Source organism: Cucurbita pepo, chromosome LG01, assembly GCF_002806865.2.
Source record: "Cucurbita pepo subsp. pepo cultivar mu-cu-16 chromosome LG01, ASM280686v2, whole genome shotgun sequence".
Lineage (NCBI taxonomy): Eukaryota > Viridiplantae > Streptophyta > Magnoliopsida > Cucurbitales > Cucurbitaceae > Cucurbita > Cucurbita pepo.
Genome location: NC_036638.1, coordinates 16738757 through 16762976, shown reverse-complemented (window position 1 = coordinate 16762976; position 24220 = coordinate 16738757). Strand labels below are relative to the sequence as shown.

Genomic DNA, 24220 nt, shown 5'->3' with positions numbered 1-24220 from the left:
AAAAAAAAAAAAAAAAAAAAAAAAAAAAAAAAAAAAAAAAAAAATTAATTGATAAAAATCTTTGTATCTCAATTTTTTAATGTTATATAAATTAAAATTTTTAATCAAGTATTATATATAGTGAAACAGGGTTAGAAGTGGGTAGCTTTATGTTCGATATGAATCCAAAATTTCTTACCGCTACGACTTGAAAGGTTAACTTTATAGGACTCCACAAACTCAAAGTGCTATACATTCTAATTAAATCGATCAATGTCGAGTTGGGTTGAAGATTTTGATAATTGAAGTCTCCCAACTTGTACTACGAAAGCTTCAATTTATACACGAAATCAATTTATGACTCATTTATGGCAAATTTATTTGAACTTAGTTTCTATTTGGCTTTAGTTGAGTAGATTTGCCAGTTAGAACAACCTGAAAATAGAGTAACCAATCATTTTGCCCCACTCTGTTTTTAGTATTATTATGAAAATTAGTGATGTATTTACAAAAAAAGACAACTAACTCGAAAATAGAGAATTGTGTTGTGTGTTGGTCATGAACTCTATTTCAGTCACCTAACCTGCAATTTCAAGTCAGATGAAAAGAAACTTTTTTTTTTTTTTTTTGTTATTAGATTAAAAAAATGAGATATTGATTCAATTTAATTTTAAATTAGTTAAGTGTGAACTTAATTAGTTGACTTTAATGAAATTAGAATTAATGTGATAGTTAATACATGTTTAATATACTTTAATATATATATATATATATTCATAAAATGAGTTGTAAATTTGTTTATAATTATTTTTATTTTTTTATACACATAGGAACCAATTAAAAACCAATTTCATATTTCTTCAAAAAATATATTTGAGTAGCTTAAAAAATGCACATTAGATAAATAAATTCAATTTTTTTTTTGGTGGGTTAAGTATTTTTATTTTTCTTTTCCTTTTTTTAAACGTGACAAAAATGTTGACGTAATTGATAAATTAATTTGAATAATATGATCTAGGGTCGAAATTAATTAATTTACCGGAATCATGTCTGCTCTAATTAATTGAGAAACTAATTACATTTAATAGGGTTGAATTAAAATAAGTTAATTGAATTAGTGTAATCCATTTTCAATTTAAATTAATTAATTTATGATAAAGTAAACTTCTCAATTTAATTTCATTCTCAAATTTTTTAAATTTGTCAAAATTATTATTATTAGTAAAATGGGAAGGAATTAATCGCCAAAAAATTAAGTTTAATAGATAATTAGAAATCGAATTTAAACTCGGATGCCAAAAATAAGAATTGAGTTCTTATAATTTTAAAAATTTAGAATTTATTTCGTAAATAATCTTTAATATATGAACTAATTTTAATAAATGGTAAGAACTCAATTCTAATTTTTGTGACGATTCAATTTAAAATTAACTAATAAATTAAATATTATTTTTTATCTTTTAATATTTAGTCATGATACAAATCTTAAAATGTAATAATTTAAGAATTTGATTTAAGAATGAAATGAAGAAGGAAAAGAATTTTAGTGTGTTAAGAGAGCCAGTGAACGTGTATAAAAAATCTTTTACAAATCAGAATTCATGTAACACTAAGACTCCAAATTCAAACTTCTTGAAAAATATTTGATGGTACCCTTATGAGCACGTTTCTCTCGGGGTCTAATCAGAGTCAACCGACTCACATAGAATATGGAGTGAGTTTTCATCGTTGAGTCGTTAGGTCACATCTTCTATCTATTTCTCTACAAGAACTTTCTTCTTCTTTCAGATTAGATCAGGTTAATCTTTTGGAGTGACGTTCATGAATGATTATTGCTCCTCTTATTTCATACGTCTTGTAACTTCATCTAAATGGATATAGGCTTGGTTGTACCTCTCGTGCCTTACCAATTGGCAAAGTAAGCTTATGGGCAAGATCATCTCTAACTACAACGATACAAGGGGTCGGAGAATGTTGTCTCGTAATATGTTTTAAAATGTGTTGGAAATTACTTTTTTCAAAAAAATTAAATGATTGTGTTATAAAATGGGACTTGATTCTTCTCCAGTAGAAATCTATTAGAATGTTGGATGAAAATAGAAGTGAAACGACGTGACTGCGACTAAGATGTTTATATAAATTAAATTTGAAATTAGTATAAATTATGATAAATTTAAAATATTTATGAAGGTGTAAAGTAATATTGTAATTTCTAAAACAACACCAATATTTTTTAAATAAAGGATATTAAAAAAAATTTAAAAAAATTTTAAAAAAAATTATGAAATTGTTTTGAGGGAGAGTAGAGTGTTCAAACCGAAATCTGAATAAAATATCATATGAAATCGAGGAGTCTCTTAACGCGTTCAACTCTCTGAATTCGAAAGGGAGAAATTTGGCCAAATTAAATTCTGGATAGAGGAAAATTTCTACATTTGCCTCTTTGATCATTGAAGAGAAACCACAGTTCGTCAAAAGCAGCGATCGTAACCGGTGGCTATGGCTCGAGCAGGTGGTCGGAGCAGGAATGGGAATGAATCGATGGTTGTAGGGTTTCTGAAAACGGCGTTCAGATTCTTGAAGATGGCGGAGTTTGAGATACTTTTCGTTCTTTTCTTCATTGTAGCTTTTATCATCTTCAAAGATCTCGTAAGTTTCTCCCTTATTCGTCTGTTCTTATTTTTGCTCTGTCTTGAGGCTTGCTGTCTCAATTTGATTGGATCCGATGATATAGATCGAAATGATAACTGTAGAGAGCCATCTTTGCTGTTGATTTGTTGTTTTGGGATCTATTTATCAGCAGTTTCATGTATGTTAATTTACTTTGACCCTCGAATTAGATTTAATCTGAGCATCTGTTAATCTTCTTTCCATTTTTTTTCAATGTATCTAGGTGCTGGTTTAGTCTAAACTTATGAAAACATTAGAACTTTTCGCTAATTTCAGAATGACAAACTCAGGTTTAGGGAAAACAACTGCTGTTTTTTGGTTTTCAAAATTTGGCTAGAAGGTAAGAAAAATATTTTTGAAAGTAGATTAGACAACAAGGAAGAAATCTGTAGATTAGAAGACAAGGAAGATATTTATGTATGTATGATGTTTATAAATAGTAAACAAATCAAAAAAGTTATATAGTCCCTTAGATATTCCACTAAACACACAAGGAGTTAAAGAACTTGAAAATTTTCCTATACGTAATTGTTCCCAATCGAAAAATCTGCGAGATCCGGGTCACAATTTTATATAGGCAATGGTTGAATTGGCTACTAATGTTGGCTTGTGAGCTTTGGTACTCGAACCATTGAATATTTAGGATTGCCTCTTGGCAGCAACCTTTAGATTTGTAAGTTCCAAAAATTTGTGATGGAAAAAGTTGCCAACTAAGCTTTTGAAATGGAAGAAGTGGTTGTTTTTGCAACCTCACTTTGGCCAAGTTGATGGATACAAATATTCCTACCTGTTTTTCTTTTCTTTTCTTTTCCTTTCCTGGTTTTTAGAATTCTTCCCATTGTGACTAAGAACTTGGAGAGGTCTATTAGAAATTTTGCACAGTAAGCAACAGATTGTAATTATGATAGCCACGACTGCATTAGATGGAACATGGCTGTTTCTGTTGGTCGAGAACGGTCTCATGTCAGGCTCATTAGAAAGCAAAAGTGAGCTGGCCTATATTAAAAAGTAGAATCACTCGAAGTGTCAAGAGATCCTTGGGGTTGGGAAATAGGTTGTTGTCGCTACAGTCATGGTAAAAGACTAGTTTTATATTGCTATACATGGCTTTCTTATTGAAGGCTGACTTTCAAGTGGATAGTAGTTCTTTGGTCAAATTCTTAGCAGATCTCTATCAGGGAAACTGTATTTCAATTCTATGCTTCCTTAGGCGTAGGCTATATTTCATTGTGGAGAACGAACCGTTAAATGTTGGTAGTTCTTAGGTTTGTAAGATCGAAGGGTGGAATTGCAAGAGATGAAGGGAGAAGGCAAGATATGAAATAGAGGAATGATATATTGAAGAGATAAATGATTTATATGTTCGTGTCCGCAATAGGACGAAAAATATAAGCCTAGACACACAAAGTATTCACAAATACAGAAGGAAAAGCTTTGTACAAAAGGAAATAAAATACGTTTAATGAATAAGAGATGAACCCTGCTGTACTTTTATGATCTCCTTTGGATAGAGTTTTGTCATAGGCTGATGTCTTGTTCATCTGTCTCTTCTTTTTTGGCATTAATGAAACCTTTTTTTCTTGCCAAAAAGAACATTTGGAGAATCTAGACATCTGCGGTAAAAGTTATTTTGGTGAAGCACTATATTTATGTACTACACTTAGAAATAATATATTCCGGCCTTTTGCTTGTCATTTTGACACATATGTGCCGTTATTTAGGCGTTCCCATAGCTATATTGTTCGCTTGGGAGCACTTTCCTTCCCTAGCTCATTGGCGTATAACAGGGCAACTTCTTGAAATGTGAACATATTGATGACTGAAAGCAGTTCTCAGGATTCAGAATGAGGTCATATTGTAGAATGGATTCTGTTCATAAATTCAGGAAAAGGGAAATTGATTCTCTCCTTCTTAGTTCCAATGAGCTTGTATAAATTTGGTTGTTTCTTTTCCGTTCTGAGGTGTAATGAGTTTGAGATAGCGAGATGCATTGCATTTGTACGATTATGGAAAAAAACCTTCATATCTTGGATTTTCTTGAATAAATTGTTGTAGATAGTTCTTGTAACAACTCAAACCATTGCTAGTAAATATTGTCCGCTTTGGTCTGTGTTACGTATTGCTGTCGGCCTCACGGTTTTAAAACGCGTCTACTAGGAGAGGTTTCTACACCTTTATAAAGAATGTTTCGTTCCCCTCTCCAACCGATATGGGATCTCACAATCCACCCCCCTTCGAGGCCTAGCGTCCTCGTTGGCACACCGCCCGATGTCTGGCTCTAATACCATTTGTAACAACTCAAACCCACTGCTAGTAGATATTGTCCGCTTTGCCCCATTACGTATCACCGTCAATTTCACGATTTTAAAACGCGTCGGCTAGGGAGAGGTTTCCACACCCTTATAAATAATGTTTCGTTTCCCTCTCCAACTAATGTGGGATCTCACAGTTCTTTGATGTTTGTTTGCTACTCTCCCTTTTCAACAACAGTCGGATATATTCATAGTGCGCTTGGTGCAGTAGTTAGTTAGTTGAGTGTCGGAATGCTCATGTTGAGTTTGGCCTTTTAAGTAAAACTTTCATATTTGATCTTTAATTCTCATACTCACGTCGTTTCATTCCTAACTTTCTAGTTTTCTATTTTAAAAGCTTTTTTTTTTCTTTTTTTTTTCTTTTTTAACCTTTGGAAGAAATGAGCAAACACTCTATAATACTCTTTAGGTCTAGATTTTATTTTAGCTTATAAATTTTTTATAAAAAAATATTTCTAGTCCTTGAAACTGATCTTTATAATAAATTATTTAGCAAAAACCTGACATCAACACATCCTTTGTTGTTTATTTGCCTTATCACTAGATCACGAACATTCTTATCTCGTTAATTATTCAGAGTATGATTACTGTTCGGTATCTATTTTTCTTATTGTCTCCCTCTATTCATGTGCAAAAGTCAAGAGATTCTAATAAGTGGCAAACAATTTGCAGACATCAAGACCAGAATACAATCAGATCCTTGTAAAGAAGCCTGAGGGGTTTGATATGTGGCCATTCCCGTAAATTCTTTACCAATGCAACTGGCTTATACTCGCAGGTTTCTAGGTTTGTATCTTTTTATATTGATGTGCAGGATGATGTAGAAATGTTTATTGACATGTACACGTTGTTATTGATGTTTTCGTAACTCGGAAAGTTTTTGAAGTAAATACTGGTCTTATGAATATAGTGGAAGTGTCGAGAAAATGTCAAAAAAATATCAAGACAATGCAAGAAATGTGGAAGATATAAGTGATGCTAAAAGTAGTAAATGGTATTCCATATGTAACAAGCCTACCTAGCAGATATTGTCCTGTATGGCCTTTCCCTTAGACTTTCCTTCAAGGTTTTTAAAATGCAGTCGGTTAGGNTTCTCCTCCCCAATCAATGTGGGACATCANACCTCCTTCGGGGCCCAGCGTCCTCGCTGGCACTTGTTCCCTTCTCCAATCGATGTGGGATCTCTCAATCCACCACTTTTGGGGCCCAGTGTCCTTGTTGGCACACCGCCTCGTGTCCACCACCCTTCGGGGCTCAGCCTCCTCGCGGGCATATTGCCCAGTGTCTAGCTTTGATACCATTTGTAACAACCCAAGGCCACTGCTAGTAGATGTTGTTTTCTTTGGGCATTCCCCTCAAGGTTTTTAAAACGGGTATGCTAGGGAGAGGTTTCTACACCTTTATAAATAATGTTTCGTTCTCCTCTCCAACCGATGTGGAACCTCACACTATATTAACTTGATGTCTCTAAATCCCATCCCCATCACCTGAAAATATAACACTTTGATGTGCACAGTGATGAAAAGGAAAGATTTAGTTTTAAGGAATGGTTTTATAATATTGTAGCTTTGTTACACTCTCAAAAGACTATCTTTTGAGCAGATAATAAAAGGCTTCGATTTCAGCAGAGTTAAAAGAGTCATCGTCATGAATCCACCTTTCAAACAGGAAATAGATTGTTAGTACAGTTCCAACAATGTGGAACAAATACAATGAAAGCAAGGGGTCCATAATAAAGAATCGTTCTCCGCTGTGCAAGACAATTCTGTGGTTTAATTTAAGCCAACAAGAACACTACTTCCTCAGCTTCTCGACTTGAGTTTTAACGACATCACGACCCATTCTAATGTCGGAAACAAATCGAGTAACACGATATAGATCAACACCGACGAGTGCCATACCGCTACGATGGGTGGTAAGATATCGAAGTATTAGTTGTTGTTCTTGAGGATGTGGTACATACCAAAGCCATTTTGGAGGAGAGAAGCAATGTGATGGATGACAACTTCAGCCAAATCAAAGGAAAGGAAACAAGAGTAAATGTAACCGTCCAAATACACTATTGGCAAATATTAGTCGCTTCGGTCAGTCACGTATTTCACAGTTTTAAAATCCGTTCATTAGGGAGAGATTTCCACGCCCTTATAATGTTTCGTTCCCCTCTCTAACCAATTTGGGATCTCACAATCCACCCCCTTAAGGGGCCAGCGGGCTAGAAGATTTATCCGTTTCGGCCCCTTACATATTGTCATCAGCCTTATGGTTTTAAAATGTATATGCTAGAGAGAGACTTTTGAAGCCTTATAAGAAATGATTTATTCCACTCTTCAATCGATGTAGGATCTCACCGTGAAAGGTACGCCATAGGCTTTTGCGATTTAGAATGTAGGCACGATGCCATAATCAGACCACTCCTTACAAGAAAACAATCTAAGCACAAACAAATTACATCAACACTCGACCGATCGCTAAACATTTATGCATAGCCTTAACTATTTAATATTAAGTTGCTTGCCGAGTATTTTTAATACTAAATTTTTTTTTTTAATTTTTTTAAATAAGGATAGAAACGTGCATAGCACATCACGAGATGATATATTAATGATGTTAGGAGACAAAAAGAAGTCACGTTTCACATATGTTTCTTTTCTTATAAATTATTTTGGTGCCCATTTGGGAGGATTTACAAGTTAAAGTTTGTTTCCAATATTATATTAAAGCAATAGTTTTTTTTTTTGGGATCCCAAAAATAAAAGTATTTTAATTTTATGCATCGAACTTGTTTATGAACATTTTTAATATTATTTTTTATAAAAATGAAGCGTTCTTTAAAATTTTAAATATCACGAAGGTAGTAACGACTCTAGTAATAAGAATTGATGTTCTTACGATTTTTTTAATTCCTTTAAAATTGTTCATAATTTAATTAATAAAATTATGAGTCCACAATTTTGAGCATGTACCAATTCACATCTGATTCAAGATTTTAATTGATATAATAATTAGAGTTTTTATTAAGATAAACTCCGAAGTTTAAGAGTATAAATATGTCTCCACGAACAAAGTAGAGCTGAGTCTTTTCTCTTTATATAGTTTTCGACCAATCTAGCATATTCATGCCTACTTTTTTTTTTCTATGAACCACGCTGTCTGTGGATATTCACATAACTATGTCGTTCAGGCTCATAGCTTCTTTGTTAAGCACTCGAGGCTATTGGCACGATTAAGTTTGATGTCTCTATGTGTTGTTAGGGTTAGGTTATACGAGCGAGTTATCCCATTTAAAAAAAAAAAATTTGGTTCTTTGATTTTGCTTGTTATTGTCCTATTTACGTCTGCATATCTACTCTAACAGTGGAGTGCTTTACGGGAGACAAGACTATAGCAGTGGTACAAGGGTTAGGGTAGAGAGATAATCATTGAGTAACTTCACAATTATAATATTTTTATTTCAATGTTTTCGTTAGAACATATTTATCTCAGCACAACTCCTAGTTTATAGGAACGAGAGAGCCGATGAACATAACGTACTTTTTAAATAGAAGTTTTAACATTCATTTGATATGTTTTACATGCATGTCGTTTAATGTTACCTCAAACACGTTTTTCGCCTTAAAACTTCAAAAGCCTTGTTCTTAAGTAGCACTCTGACTTATACGTGTGTGGAAAGTTAGTTATCTATGACTCGTACGTTTAAAGTTGGTTATGGTTTTAGTGAGTTTATGATTAACCTACCACGAGTTATAATTATTAATATTTAAATATACTTTTATATTATGCTGGAAAACAACAAACAATTAAAAATGGTCTCGACAAATATACTTTTAAGACGTGTTAAAAAAATTTAATCTCAATACAGTTCAATTTATATCATTTGAATTTAATTCAAATAAATAAAAATTTTATGAATTAAGCCGCTGAACTAAATTTATTATTAATTTTAAAATATATATTTTTGTTTAACATATCATCATAATTTTATTTTATTTTTATAATTATTTATTTTTGGTCGACTCTTAAAAATCATTTTTAATTATTTAGAATATAAAATTTCAAAATATATATTAAACTTATTAAAAACAAAAATTAAAATAAACTAACCGTATAATCGATATAACTAAAATTAACCCAATTTAAAAAATTTATAGTTAATGAGTTATTATTTAATAAAATTGAACAAAAAATAAAAATAAAAAATGATCACAAATTTTGAAATTTTGCATATTTCTAAAACTAAAATAAAACCAAAGATATTTTAGCAAACAGGAAACTAAAAAAAAAAGAAAAAGAAAAAGAAAAAGAAAAAAAAAGGAAAAAAAGGAAAAAATGTGATTATTTAACATAATCCGTACTTTCTGACAAGGACCACTGGAGGATGGTGGCACATGCCTGCTGTCAAATCAAAGGGAGAATGAACGGTGAGGATTAAAAGGTACGGATAGATGAAGGGCTTAGATTGCTTCGTTGTAAATTAGTATCTCCTGGACTCCATTTCTCTCCTTTTTTTTTTTTTTTTNTTTTTTTTTTTTTTTTTTTTTTTTTTTTTTTTTTTTTTTTGGTTTTAGATTTTCTCTTTTTCTCACTCTTCTTGACATTACAGTAAACACAGACTCTGCTTTGCCTTGACCGTGCTTTCTCTCTCCTCTCCCTTTCTTTCTCTCTCATCTTTCAGTTTTTGGAACAAGCTTAGCTCCAATGAAGAACCCACTTCTTCTCTTTTACTCTTTCTCTCTGTGTATTTGTACTCACTGACATTCTCAGTCAGTCCCGATTCAGCTACTACCGCCTTACTCTACACTTGTTTGTCAGTGGGTGACCTTTTTTTTGTGCTAATTTTTCTCTTATTTCTCAGTTTCCCCACTTGATCGTTTTTCTGTCGTGGGGATCTTGTATGGATTGCCTTTTTATGGGTCGATTGATCGAGGTTTGAGTTTGTTTGCTTCGAGTTTTATTGGGGATTTTTGGGGGTTTTTCTGCTTAAACCCTTGACGATTCTGTGTTTTGGAGAGCGATGGATATTGGGTTGGTTTGATTTGGGGCGGGGGAGATGGGAGAGCGCGGTGGGGTTGTGAGCGATTGCGTTGGGTTTAGGCAGCGGAAGAATCTTCTTAATGTTATCGATTGAGAGGTATGAGTTTCCGGCAGGGTTCTTGTCCTGTCCATTAGGGTTTTACTATTCTTTTTTGTTTTTGATTTTTTTGTGTTTTGAGACCTTTTTTAGTGATTGGGTAAAGCTTGATATGAAGCTTTCAACATCAGGGTTTGGTCAGCAGGATCACGAAGGTATGATATGATTTTCCCTGTTTTCTTTCAATTTGGGACGCTTGAAATCCTGTTTTTGAGTTATTATTATGTGCTTCTTGTTTTTCTCTCCCCTTTATTAAATGCTATGGTTCCCTCATCTCCCGCCATTAATTTTGATCACTGCTGTGCTGAGCTTTAATTATGGCGTTGTAATAATGATGATGATTATAGGAGGGGAAAAGAAATGCTTGAATTCAGAGCTATGGCATGCATGCGCGGGGCCCCTTGTGTCCCTCCCAACTTCTGGGACTCGGGTTGTCTACTTCCCTCAGGGGCACAGCGAACAGGTTCCATGTTTTTTTTTTTGTTTGTTCTTTTTTCCTTTTTCTTTTTAGTTCGAAAATGAAAATTTCCATTTTTGCGGCTCCCCATTTGATATGTCAACGTAGTGCAGTAGTTTAGTTAGTTGTCATTGGATAAGCTTGTGGAGGAATTGAAATTTGAAAGGACTTTTCTGTTGATTTCTTGTGTGTTTGTAGGTTGCTGCCACAACCAACAAAGAAGTTGATGGGCATATACCGAATTACCCGAACCTGCCTCCCCAGTTGATATGTCAACTTCACAACGTTACGATGCATGTGGGTTCTCTATATTTCATGTAATTTGAGTGTATTTAGCCTTTTCCTTTCACGATTAATGTTTTTAATGCGCAAATCTTCCATTAATGTAACGGTTCTCAAGCCCACCACTAGCAGATATTGACCTCTTTGGACTTCCCCTCAAGGTTTTTAAAACGCGTTTGTTAGGGAGAGGTTTCCATTCGTTCTTCTACCCAACTGATGTGGGATCTCACAATTGATCACTCATTAATCATAAATGATGAAATTAGATTAATCAAGCGGCGAGAACTCTAAAGCAGGATTTGTTTGTATGTGTGACATTTCAGGCAGATGTGGAAACGGATGAAGTATACGCTCAAATGACATTACAGCCGCTGACTGCAGTAAAATATCTTTACAACTGTATTTCTCTTTCAGTTCTTGCTTCATTTGTTAATTCCTTTGCTCAAATTCTTCATACATACAGCAAGAGCAAAAGGATACATTTCTACCTATGGAATTGGGGATTCCAAGTAGACAGCCAACAAATTACTTTTGCAAGACGTTGACTGCAAGTGATACGAGCACTCATGGAGGATTCTCTGTACCTCGTCGTGCTGCTGAGAAAGTTTTTCCTCCGCTGGTACATACATATATTCTGTTATATGATTCTGTTGGATATGATGGATGACTTTTGCCATCTTTCTTTTGTATGGCCCTGCAGGACTTTTCACAGCAGCCACCAGCACAAGAGCTGATTGCGCGGGATCTTCATGATGTTGAATGGAAGTTTAGGCATATTTTTCGAGGCAAGTCCCCTTATGTTCGGTCCATTTGTGGAAATAAGTGCCAAAGTTTTCTTTGTTGATGGTTTTTAAGTTATCTTCAACCTTTTCTTTGATCTTAGTTCAACCAATTTATTTGTAGTGTGCACTAAGCATTCAGTTTTAGTTGGCATTTGAAATGAAGCTGTCAAGGAACTTATTAATCTATCATTTTTGCTTTTTCTTCGAAGTAATCGTGATATCAAGTTCTTCAAACGTAAGACACTTTGTTTTGCAAATAAAATTCACTTCCAAGAGAGGTTGGTTCGTATTAGAGTATAAACATTGAATTACATAACGGGTAGAAACATACGAAGGACCCCCTGGCCCTGAAAATGCTGTCACCAACTCATTAACCTGAAGCCTCCATTCGCCATCTTCATACCTTTGGTTTTTGAGTTCAAGCTTAACATTATTAATTAGGAGGTTATGTATGTATGCTCACCTTCTGTTTTTGTCAACCAGTATTCTGGTTAGTCTCTTTTGTTTGAGTCTATTACTTCGAGTTTTATTTGGTGCATCTTTAGCATCATGGAGATTAGGAGTTGTGTTCGTAATATTTATTTCTGTAATTGGTTTGAACAAAGATTCTTTTTTTTNTTTTTTTTTTTTTTTTTTTTTTTTTTTTTTTTTTTTTTTTTTTTTTTTTTTGAATATATGAAAAACAAGGAAGTGATACCTTTGTCGTCCACCTTCTTCAATGGTTTGAGTGCTATTTGGCAGAAATTTTGCAATATCCAATGTATTCACACTTCTTTAAATAGGACAGAGATGCTTCGTTTAATATAGATCCTTCCATGGTTGGTGCTTTAATTGTGTGGTTTGGCCACCTTCCGGTGGTAGGAAGATGTTACGAGTTCCTATCAGTTTGGACAAAAAAGTTGCCTTGTCTTATGGGAAAGGTTAAGGGATTTTCTAAAGAAATGAGGAGAGCGGGAACAGCCCAAGCACAATTATTGTCCTCTTTAGACTTTCTTTCTAGACTTTCCCTGAAGGTTTTAAAACGCGTCTGTTAGGGAGAGGTTTCCACACCCTTATAAGGAATGCTTCGTTCCCCTTTCCAACCAATGTGGGATCTCACAATCCATCCCCCTTGGGGGGCCAGCGTCCTCGCTGGCACACTGCCTGGTGTCTGGCTCTGATACCATTTGTAACAACCCAAGTCCACCGCTAGAAAATATTGTCCTCTTTGGACTTTCCCTTCTGGGCTTTTCCAGTAGGTTTTAAAACGCGTCTGTTAGGGAGAGGTTTCCACACCCTTATACGGAATGCTTCGTTCCCCTCTCCAACTGTCGTGGGATCTCCCAAAAGCATACATAAGAAATCCTTGGAAAGAAACTCATTTAGGCCAGTGGGGAGGATAAAGGAAAACAGCCTTTCAAAATTTATGGGGAGGTTGTGAAAGAGAAGAAGATTTGATGAGTCAGAATTTTGAAACGACTTTTGCTAGATCATCTTTTTGGGTAATAAAAGCTTAAGAAGTGATGAATTTGAATTTTAATGAAATTTTTGTGGTTTTCGGGCTGATTGTTCACAAGTCTTGGTAGGAAATTCAAAAAGCTCTAGAAGACTGTTCTCTATCTAGGATTTTAATCAATCCATTCATGACTGATAAGGCTTTGTTGAAATTTGTTGAATAATTCCTTAAAAAAGTTTTGAAGGTAAATATTTGAAGTTGAAAATTGGTGTTATGACAAGCATTCTCATCTGGAGTTCATTGAAGGTTATGAAGAATGGATTTCTTTAAAAAACTTACCTTTGTCATACTGGAAAAGAAGCACTTTTGAAGCCATTGGAGGCCTTGTTAACGTTTCTTCCCAAACCGTTAATTTACTAGATTGTGCAAAAGCTCGTATCGATTTTGAGTAAAATATTTGTGGTTTTATCCCAAAAACAATCGAGATAAAAGATAGATGGGGAAAGATGTTCTCATAGTCTGATTGCTTGGCTTTTGTAAAGGTTGCGTGGGGTTTCTTATATTGCACTATCATTTCTCTTCATGGAAAGTCTGTTTTTCAATTTAAAAATCGATTCGGGAACTGTAAACTGCATCGGCAGCTGACATGGCTTATTATCTTTGTTGTCACAGGACAGCCAAAACGACATCTTCTTACAACTGGTTGGAGTGTGTTTGTTAGTGCCAAAAGATTGGTTGCTGGGGATTCTGTACTTTTTATATGGTAACTACTCCATTTTCCGCCTTGCGTTTTCATTCTATGTGTCCTATTTCAGAGTTCATAATTTGAACACCCTGAATCACTTATCTAGGAACGAAAAAAATCAGCTTCTTTTGGGTATACGCCGTGCCACAAGACCACAAACTGTGATGCCCTCTTCTGTTTTATCAAGTGATAGCATGCACATTGGACTCCTTGCGGCTGCTGCTCATGCTGCCGCAACCAATAGCTGTTTCACAGTTTTCTACAACCCCAGGTTTTGAAATATTCTTTTATTTTACTACTGTTATAGCTTTTTTATAATTTAATTTTTGACCCTTCTTAAAACGTTTTCTTCTGTAAAAAATGATTACAGGGCTAGCCCATCAGAGTTTGTCATCCCTCTGACAAAATATGTTAAAGCTGTATTTCATACCCGTGTTTCAGTAGGGATGCGTTTTCGGATGCTTTTTGAGACTGAAGAGTCGAGCGTTCGAAGGTATGATAACTTTAAATAGTTTATTATAATCCGTTTGATTTAAGAATATTCATGCATACTTCCCTCTTCAGCACTTCTGGTCAGCATGAGTTGCTTGCGCATTTTTGTAACTTCCATGTTGAAATTCAAACTCGATGTAGTGGTTCTCTTCAAGTTCTACCGAGTGATAATGCTAAAAATTACTTCTCTCACGATGTTAGTTCTTATTTAAGTGAACATTGAATCCCTATCAAGCCTTAGTCTTCCAGATGCATATTCCATATATCTTTAGGTTGGTGTATCAACACCTTAATTCTTAAAAAATTGCATGCCCTTCTTGGTTTGTAAGGGTGAGGTACCGTATCGTACTTCGTCTCAAACGACCTTCATTTTCTCTTACAACCAAAATATTTAGTTGTACTTGCTTTGTTCGCTATGTTCGCTGTTGACCCACTAAACTAGATCCAAAGTCTTTAAAATATATGTTCCAAGGTTATTCTCATGTTCAAAAAGGGTATCAGTGTTATAGTTCTAGTCTCGATCGATATTTTTTCTCTCTTGATGCCACTTCTTTGAAGATTCTTCTTTATTTTCTCCACCTTCGAGTAAGAGTCTCGTCGAGCATAAAAAAGAAGATTTTATTATTTACGTTACTCTCTTCTTGTGAGAGCCTTCTAATGATCCACCTCCCACCTCAATCTGTACCCGTTTTTACGCTCCTACCTATCACTCAGATTTATCCTAGACAACCAGCTCCTTTAATTATATGACCTATGCCAGACTGTTCATGAGGTTTTATTTCATCTTGGTTGCCTTGTTGGAGGAGATGACTACCTTAGATTACAACTATACTTGTGACTTAGTCATCTTCCAATAGAAAAGAAGCGTATTGTTGGCGCAATCAAAGTGGATGCAGGTGGATCTGTAGCCTGGTTGAAAGCTCCTTTTATTGTTAAAGGCTACACACAAACTTATGGAGTTGACTATTCTGATCCTTTTTCTCTGGCTACTAAATTGGCTTTTGTTAGGTTATTCGTTTAATTTGCATCTATTCGTCACTGACCCTGCATGAGCTTTATATTAAAAATGACTTTTTTCATGGTGATCTTCTAGAAGAGATGTATATGGAGCGACCTCTAGGTTTGTTGCTCGAAAGGAAAGGTATGTCGCCTTCGTAAATCCTTATTTTGATTAAAGCATTGGCCACAAGAATGGTTTGGAAATTCAGTGATGAAAAACTTTGGAATGAGGAAAAGCAAGTAAGATCATTTTGTGGTGTCATCCGGCTGGTTCGTCCATCATAACTAAGTTTCACTCTGATCTGTTGCCGATTTGCAAAAGAATTCTCGGACTTCTAGTAGCCATAATTTTGGATAAACCTTCACGATTTCCAGGATTCGCAAGGTTCTTAGATCCAGCCCATCGACAGCTGCTCTTAACCCACCCGCTTCCAAACAATTTCCCCATTTAATGCCCATTCCAATCACGTGCTTCAATCCCACTTGGCCCTCTTGGACAAAAGCGTTAGTCCAAACAAAACGATCGAGCTTTAATCATAATCCTAGACTAAGAATCACTTGGGCCACTTGGATAACAACTTTCTTTGCTTTTATCCTCGAGATTCTGTACTAAGACTTACTAGTTTCTTCTTTGCTACTCTATCATGTCGGAAGAATCAAAATTCTCATCGCCAACAGAGGAAGTTCCTACGGTTCAAATGAAAGGTGATTTGCAACCGATTTGATTGTTATACCGACTCAACAGGAAAAAAAAAATCCTCAAATGCTCTAAAAAATGTGTGCTTACCTTAAGTGAAGGGGAAAACTTCGACACCTCATTGGAACAAAATCAGGGAAGCCAGATCTTAGATTTATTACATGGGATGAGGAAGATTCCATGATAATGTCATGGCTCTGGAGTTCTATGGAGCCATCCATTAGTGATACATCTATGTTTTTACATAGTGCACAAGCCATATGGGACTTCATGCACTGCACTTATTCAAGGCTCGAGATGTTGCTCAAATTTATGAAATCAAGATAATGACCGAAGCCATGAAGCCATGAAGCAAGAGAGAATAACTGTCACGAAATATATCGATGTCTTTTAACATTGTGGCAGGAACACGATTATTATTAGGTAATTGAGATGAATTGCACTGCAACGTCGTAGTTTTGAAGAAATTTATTGAGTGCACCATAGATTCTCGAGGTATCCAAAATCAGTTTTTCGAAGGTTCTTGAAGTTGGAAATATTGTAGCAGGTCAATTGTGTACCAAACTATAGAAGAGAATGCTTTTCCCTCTATTTTAGGAACCAAAGCATTAACATGAACTATGGTTGGCTTTCTGCATCAATCCAAGAAGCCATTTTCTCCTCGGTGTAGAAAGATGAGAATTGGATTGTGATGTGTATAAGAATTGGTGTTTTTTCCAAGGGTGTAGCTTGATAATTCTGGAACTTGTTGGGATATGATGGTGGAGAAGGTTCAAAGATGACTTTCATCTTGCGAGAAAGGCTACTACACCTCTATAGAGGTAAAGTTTGGCTTGAGTGGTATTCTTTTACGGCCCACGCCCACTATTAGCAGATATTGTCCGCTTTGGCTCATTACATATTGTCGTTAGCCTCACGGTTTTGAAATGCGTCTACTGGAGAGAGGTTTCCACACTCTTATAAGGAATGCTTAGTTTCCCTCTCCAACCGATGTGGGATCTCACAATCCACCCCCTTGGGGGCCCAACGTCCTCGATGGCACATCGTCCGGTGTCTAACTCTGATACCATTTGTAACAGCTCAAGTCCACTGCTAGCCGATATTGTCCTCTTTGGGGTTTCCCTTCCGGGCTTCCCCACAAGGTTTTAAAACGTGTCTACTAAGGAGAGGTTTCCACACTTTTATAAGAAATGCTTCGTTCCCTTCTCCAACCAATGTGGGATCTCACATATTCCTTTTTCTTTTCTTTTCTCTTTTTTCCATAATTTTAGGTTTCGTGAAGGTGAGATCTAGAAAGATCAGGAGGAACTTTTTGTAGGGAGGGGGGTCAAGGATGGGGAAGGGGTCACATTTAGTGAATTGAAGTTAGTTCTGTGATTAGAAATTGTATAGATATTTGAAACTTGAACTATACAAATATTTCTCTTTTGTCCCAATGCCCTTTTTTAACAAGAAGAAATGCTTTCATGCAAAGAAATGAACATTAAAAAACGAGCTAACAACAGAAAAAACCCAAAAATTCAATTACAAGAATGAATCCTAGTCGAAAAGAAAGACGAGTTAATCTAACGGACTCCCAAAGCTCTTCACTCATCCTCTTGAACCTTCATAAGATTCTTTATTCCTCAAGTCAAATACCCCACAAAATTGCAAGAAAACAAGCTTTCTATAAACCTTTCCCTTTGTCACTTAAAGGAGGATTTAGGAGCACCTCCTCAATCATGGAACAACACTCTCTGCTTGGATAACGCTCTCTGTTACGAGTCGTATCCACCTCAATGGTTTTGAAAAGTATCTCCGAGGGAGAAAGCAAGCAAATAATCCTACAAAAGATGGTCATAACTACTCACCATTGTGACCGCAACATGAAAGATGAAATCTTGAGAAATGTTCCTTTGTGTTCAATCCCTCATGCACTACTTGCCTGGCAAATAGTTTCACTTTTGTAAGAGTTTTTTAACCTTCCAAAGAGAGGAGAACGTAGAAGCTCCTTGGGTGGGAGAAGGGATGCTAGGGAGATGGAAAAATGAGCTACAGGGAGACTCAGGGGTTTGGGAACCCAAAACCTAGAATCCCTTCTTCCATGATGGAACATCTGATCAAAAAAGATAGTAACGGGATCAACAATTGTAATTGCCCCTTCGTTCGTGAGAGGATGACGAAACCCCAAGGATAGTGACTAGGAGTTATCAAAAGAGGGCAAAACGGAGGCCCCCGAATGCAACCACTTATCAGGAAAATGATAAATATAAAGATAAAGAAACAATGCACACGGGTCTCTCCCCCAACTAAGTAACCTTCCAAACTAATTATTAGGAAAAGGTAAAAACAGAAAAGGTTAATAAAGTCGGCTGTTCAAATGGGGCTGGATGCACGTATTTCTATTTCACTCCCTCATACCGCTCTGGGTTACGTTTGGTAGATTACTGCCCTTAGCTTTTCTACCTCCTCCTCTTGAAACTAAGGGAACTGACTTCCTATATCTGCCCATCCTTCTTTCTTTATCCCCATCCCTTGTATCTCATGGCATCTAACAACTTTTACCAACTTTTTTTGTAGACTTATACAAGGCCAACACTCCAGATAGCACATCACTGACTGCCTGTCTTACAATCAGTTAACTTGTTCCTAGTTCTCAGTTCCCTCTCTGTTTTCTCACATCTAATGTACGTGAACTTCACTTAGAGCTTGCCGAAAATATTACTGAAAAAGAGAAGGAACAGATGTGAACAGTGGTTTCAGACCTGGGGTAGGGTGCATATCTTGCTTTTTGTACAAGCTTCCGTCTTCAGCGACCATTGGTTTTAGATGTTTTCTTTCTCATTTTATTTTTAATGAAGCTGAATGGCTAATCAGTAACGAACTGACAGTGTATGATGAGTGCATTATACTTTATGGCTAGATTCCTTTGAATTTCTGTCAAGTAGTGCAAATGTTATGGCATTGATATTATTTTTGTTGTTTAACTAGAAAAATAGTGTGCTGGTTGCATGCATCACTTTCTGGACAGTTTTTGCTATAGAAAATTAAGTATTCGTAGTTACATATGCAAAAAGAAAAAAGGAAAAAACTTATAAAAAGCACCCAAATTTGAGGTCACCACCAAGGAAATAATTGGCCCGATGTACATGGCGGGAGGTTTGAACAATATGAGGCGTTCTTTGCAAATTGCAATCCTTGGTTGAGGTGTTTTTCCCCTACTTGTATATGCCATTTTTTATGTGCCGTTCTTTTTCCTACCAAAACGGAAAACGAAAGGTCTAGACCAGAAAGGTACTGCTGAGGAGTACCCTTTCTTTTCATGTTTTGCCTCAGCTTGGGCCCTCTCATTTGTTTATGTTGGGTTTCCAAAGCTTTTTTTGTTTGATAAGGAAGCTTTGGAAGTTGTCAACCTTCTTTTCTGGGTGACTTTCATTGTACTCTGGCGAGGTGATATGTTCATGTTGGAGTCCTAGTCTGCTTGTTGGCTTTTCGTTTAGATCCTTTTTTCTTACCTAGTCAATCGCTCTCCTTCGAGTGATTTTGACTTCACTTCATCGTGGAAGATGAAAATTCGCAAAAAGGTTATGTTTTTTGCTTGGTAGATCCTCCACAAAATAGTAACACCTTAGATAGGGTGGAGAAATGTGAACTTAGTGGGGCCTTGGTGTTCCATTCATTGTAAGGGGCTGCTTGAGTTGCGATGTAGATTATGCTGTTTGGAATTTGTTATTTGAAAGTCCGGTCTCGATTTGGCTAGCTAGAGGGGTTGCAGAAATATGATCAAGGATTTCCTTCTAAATTCCCCCGTTTGCTAGAAACGAAAGTTTTTGCGGCAAGTTAGAGTACCATCTCGTGGGAGCTTTGGGAGGAGAGAAATAATTAGAGGGCTCGAGAGATCGAGTGATGTTTGGTCCCTTAATAGATTTTATGTTTCTCTTTGAGCTTTTTTTCTAAAGAAAATTCTCTTTTGGCTTTAGTGACTATGCAGAAATATAATCTGTGACTATGTAGAGATATAGCAAAAGTATTAGACAAAGACTTTATATGAAATATAGATTGTTACTTTTATTGCATTCTTCGACAGTGTCAAGGCTAAAATTCTACCTTTTATTTCGGGCATATGCATGTTTCTGCATGCTAATATGTGGATAGTTGAATTGTCAGGTACATGGGTACTATAACTGGAATAAGTGATCTCGATCCTGTTCGTTGGTCGAATTCTCATTGGCGTTCTGTCAAGGTGTTTCAGCTTTATTTCTACAACAGTTCCACAAAAACACTTGCTCCATTTACTATCACATTATCTTTCTCTCTACTTAATGTAGTACCATATGCTAAGATATTTTTGCCTCAAGTAGGAATGACTATTTTCTCTACTGTACGGCTGATTTAGTAACTCGTGTTCTTTTCGGTCGCTCAAAATTAGAGTTAAACTCTCTTACAGTAGTTTCAGTACAGAAAAAGTCTATGGTTATACGAACAGTGGTCTGAAAATATGCTTTAATGCACTTCAAATATATTTAAAGTTTAGTAGTATTTGTTAGTATACGGAAAAGATTGTCGGTTTGACATTCGTCGTTTAGGGTGCTCAAATGATTTTGTTCTAAAACTTCAGCAGTTCAGTGTCAGCTTTTCTACTGTGAAGGTTTTGTGAATTATCAATTTGTTATTCCGTAAACCATAACATTAGATAGCAATGGAGAGAATTTGTTCCTTTCGGTACCTTGACCATTGGCCTTTATTTGTGTTACTATGTCCTTTTGCAGGTCGGGTGGGATGAGTCAACAGCTGGGGAGAGGCAGCCAAGGGTATCGTTGTGGGAAATTGAGCCTTTAACTACATTTCCGATGTACCCTTCCCTTTTTCCGCTTCGATTGAAACGTCCATGGCATCCTGGAGTCTCGTCTGTTCATGGTATTCGTTTTGTATTTACTTAACTCATTTCTGCGCTCTGAATTAGGTGTGTGAACTATTTTCTGAAGTCTTTGATGCTTTGTAATGCTAAGTGGATAAAAATATGTCCTTTAGGTATCAAATGAATTGATTTTGGATTACTGGTTGGAGTCTGTGCAGAAGTGTGAGGATAAAGAAGGGGAGTTAACATGATTGGGATCACACGTTCATTTTGGATTACGTTTGCTGGCAGCTTTTTAAAAAATTATCGAGCCCAATCCTACTACTAGCCGATATTTTCCTCTTTGGGCTTTCCCTTTCGGGTTTCCCTTCAAGGTTTTTAAAACGTGCATTTGCTAGGGAGAGATTTCCACACCCTCATAATGAATGCTTTGTTCTCCTCCCCAATCGATGTGGGATCTCACAATCTCACCCCCTTCCTCCCAAGCCCAGCGTCCTTGCTGGCACAAATTCCCTTCTTCAATCAATGTGGGACCCCCCCAATCCACCCCCGTTCAGGGCCCAGCGCCTTACTGGCACACCGCCTCGTGTCCACCCCCCTTTGGGGCTCAGCCTCCTCGTTGGCATATTGCCCAGTGTCTGGCTCTGATACCATCTGTAACAGCCCAAGTCTATTGCTAGCAGATATTGTCATCTTTGGGATTTCCCTTTCGGACTTCCCTTAAGGTTTTTAAAATGCGTCTGCAAGGGAGAGGTTTCCACACCCTTCAGAGTCTAGCTCATACCATCTGTAACAGCCAAAGCCCACCTCTAGCAGATATTGTTCTCTTTGGGCTTTCTCTTTTGGAATTCCCTTAAAGTATTTAAAACGTGCCGGCTAGGGAAAGGTTTCCACACCCTTATAAAAAAATATTTTGTTCTCCTCCCCAACCGACGTGGGATCTCACATTGATGCTATTACTTGTGCTTCTTTCTAGTTCCAGATTTCAAAATTTTGTATCCACGTATCTGTATTTTGTTTTTGGATTTTCTTTTCCAATGAAATATAACTTATAAGTACCAGCATATTCTCTATTTTGTTATTGGATTCTTGTTTTTGATAGATTATTTCTTCCATATCAGCATATCGATATTTTGTTAATGCATTCCTCGTGCTCTTCTGTGTATCTTCTATCATTCCATTTTTTTATGGCTTGTTTTAGGAAATTTTGGCACCCTGTTTTGTCATTTACCAGGGATTGCTTATTCTCACGGGTCACGACGTTTTTTAATGGTCTATTTCCTTACAGATAACAGAGATGATGCATCGAATGGCTTAATGTGGCTACGGGGAGGAGTCGGGGAACAAGCTCTACACTCGCTGAATTTGCAATCCGCGGGTTCACTGCCCTGGTTGCAGCAGAGACTTGATTCTTCCATGTTTGGAAATGATCATAACCAACAGTATCAAGCCATGTTGGCTGCTGGAATGCCGAACCTTGGAGGTGTCGATATGCTGAGACAGCAGATTATGCATCTTCAACAGCCGTTCCAATACGCTCAACAGGCAGGCCTCCATAATTCTCTGTTGCAGCTGCAACAACATCAATTGGTTCAACAATCTATGTCTCAGAACATCCTGCAAGCACCAAGCCAAGTTATGGCAGAAAACCTACCCCAACACATTCTTCAGCAAACGCTACAAAATCAACCCGAGGATCTGCCGAACCAGCAACAACATACGTATCACGATACCGTTCAGGTTCAAAGCAATCAATTTCATCAGGGCGGGCATTCAAACGTGCCATCGCCCACGTTTCCCAGATCAAACCTTGTGGATTCGAATTCAAATTACCCAGAATCCATTTCCTCTAGAAGAAACATAATTGCTTCATCATGTGCTGAAGGGACTGGAAATCTTTCCAATATTTATAGAAGCGGGCAATCGATCTTAACCGAGCAGTTACCTCAACAATCTCCTGTTTCTAAGAATGCTCATTCACCGGTTGACGCTCACCCAAACTCGATGTCCTTTCCATTTTCTGGTAGAGACTCGATTTTGGAGCTGGGAAATTGTAACTCAGATTCTCCAAGTCCTACACTTTTTGGTGTTAATATTGATTCATCTGGGCTTCTGCTTCCCTCTAATGTGCCCACTTATGCTTCTCCATCAATTGCTCCTGATTCAACCTCAATGCCACTGGGAGATTCTGGATTTCAGAATTCTTTGTACAATTGTGTTCAAGGCTCGTCCGAGTTATTGCACAGCTCGGGGCAAGTTGATCCGTCGAATCCAACTCAGACATTTGTGAAGGTTTGAACCGGGCAAATACACGTGGTGAATTCTGTTATCTTAGCTGTGTGCTGGCTTATAAATCCTTTTCTTGCAGGTTTACAAAACCGGGTCCATTGGGCGTTCGCTAGACATCTCCCGGTTCAGTAGCTATCAGGAGCTGCGAGAGGAGCTGGCTCAGATGTTTGGCATAGAGGGACAGTTGGAAGACCCTCGTAGATCAGGCTGGCAGCTTGTATTTGTCGACAGGGAGAACGATGCACTTCTCCTTGGAGACGACCCTTGGGAGTAAGTACTTGGACGCCTTTCCATTTAAATAGCCCGAGCTCAACAGTATATTCACTTCCATGCATACCCTTTATAGGCTTATGCTTACAGTGAAAATGGTACCATCATTCCAAATTGTTTTCGTTTAATACTGAAAAGCAAAAGCTCGTCGTTTCATGTCCTAAATTTCTTCGAAACTTCTCTATAACAGTAACCGAACTGCACATGGTTTTCTCAACTGGTATCGACTTCTGAGACGAAGAATTTCGTAACCTGTCCTAAATTCCTGTCTGCTAATTCTGCATGTACTGTTCTTATATGTTGCAGGGCATTTGTCAATAACGTTTGGTATATCAAGATACTTTCTCCTCAAGACGTTCAGGAACTAAGGGAACAGGTAATCGAGTCCTTCAACCCTATCGATGGTCAGCGACTAACCAGTGGTAGCAATGAAGCCGAAAATGTTTCGGGGCTACCGTCTGTTGGTTCGTTGGAATACTGAGCTATTAGGGGAACTGTACGAGCGTTTGGAAGACGTTTACTTTGGAACTTGGAATCAAACTAGATATGCAGTTGAATGAATGCCTTCAAATTAGATCAGTGTGTGTAAACTCTTTGTATTCATAATTCCTTTGCTTATAAATACTCTCAAACAACTATCATTTTCAAAGACTGGTTAAAATACACGCACATCGTTTACTTAGATAAGGAATATTACACGTTGAACGTCTCGAGCTGTTCATTATGATCATCTTGCTCCATTTGTTCCTTTAGTTTATGTTGTCTCGAATCTGATTTATCGTGTCACTTCTAGTGTTCTTTTCTTCATAGGTTATCAAATGGGAGGGAGTTTTTTCTACCATTAGG

The 24220-nt window shown here is 36.7% G+C and overlaps 2 protein-coding genes and 1 long non-coding RNA gene across 4 annotated transcripts in view; 2 read left to right on the top strand and 1 right to left on the bottom strand.

Annotated features, from left to right (window-relative positions):
* LOC111811826 (probable acyl-activating enzyme 5, peroxisomal) overlaps positions 1-253 on the bottom strand; it is a 2281-nt gene extending 2028 nt beyond the window's left edge. Inside the window, exon 1 of the mRNA XM_023698870.1 lies at positions 179-253. Within this exon, the coding sequence (XP_023554638.1) occupies positions 179-235 (57 nt within the window). The 5' untranslated portion in view covers positions 236-253. The remainder of the gene's footprint in view (positions 1-178) is intronic.
* Positions 254-2276: 2023 nt separating this feature from the next.
* LOC111807920 lies at positions 2277-5868 on the top strand. The gene is made up of 2 exons (XR_002817004.1): positions 2277-2628; positions 5634-5868. It is a non-coding gene; the product is annotated as an uncharacterized LOC111807920 (long non-coding RNA).
* A 3675-nt stretch (positions 5869-9543) lies between these two features.
* Positions 9544-24104, top strand: LOC111794026 (auxin response factor 8-like). 2 transcript variants are annotated; one of them, XM_023676143.1, is made up of 15 exons: positions 9544-10089; positions 10183-10244; positions 10437-10552; positions 10745-10843; positions 11152-11208; positions 11292-11447; positions 11529-11613; positions 13718-13808; positions 13897-14061; positions 14161-14283; positions 20125-20200; positions 20727-20874; positions 22104-23107; positions 23184-23374; positions 23681-24104. In XM_023676143.1, exons 1-15 carry the CDS (start codon positions 10073-10075, stop codon positions 23853-23855), a joined length of 2565 nt encoding a protein of 854 aa, XP_023531911.1. In that variant the 5' UTR covers positions 9544-10072; the 3' UTR covers positions 23856-24104. The 2 variants fall into 2 exon arrangements, with proteins under 2 accessions (XP_023531911.1, XP_023531902.1); XM_023676134.1 differs by having other exon boundaries at positions 9544-10244.
* Positions 24105-24220: the final 116 nt, after the last annotated feature.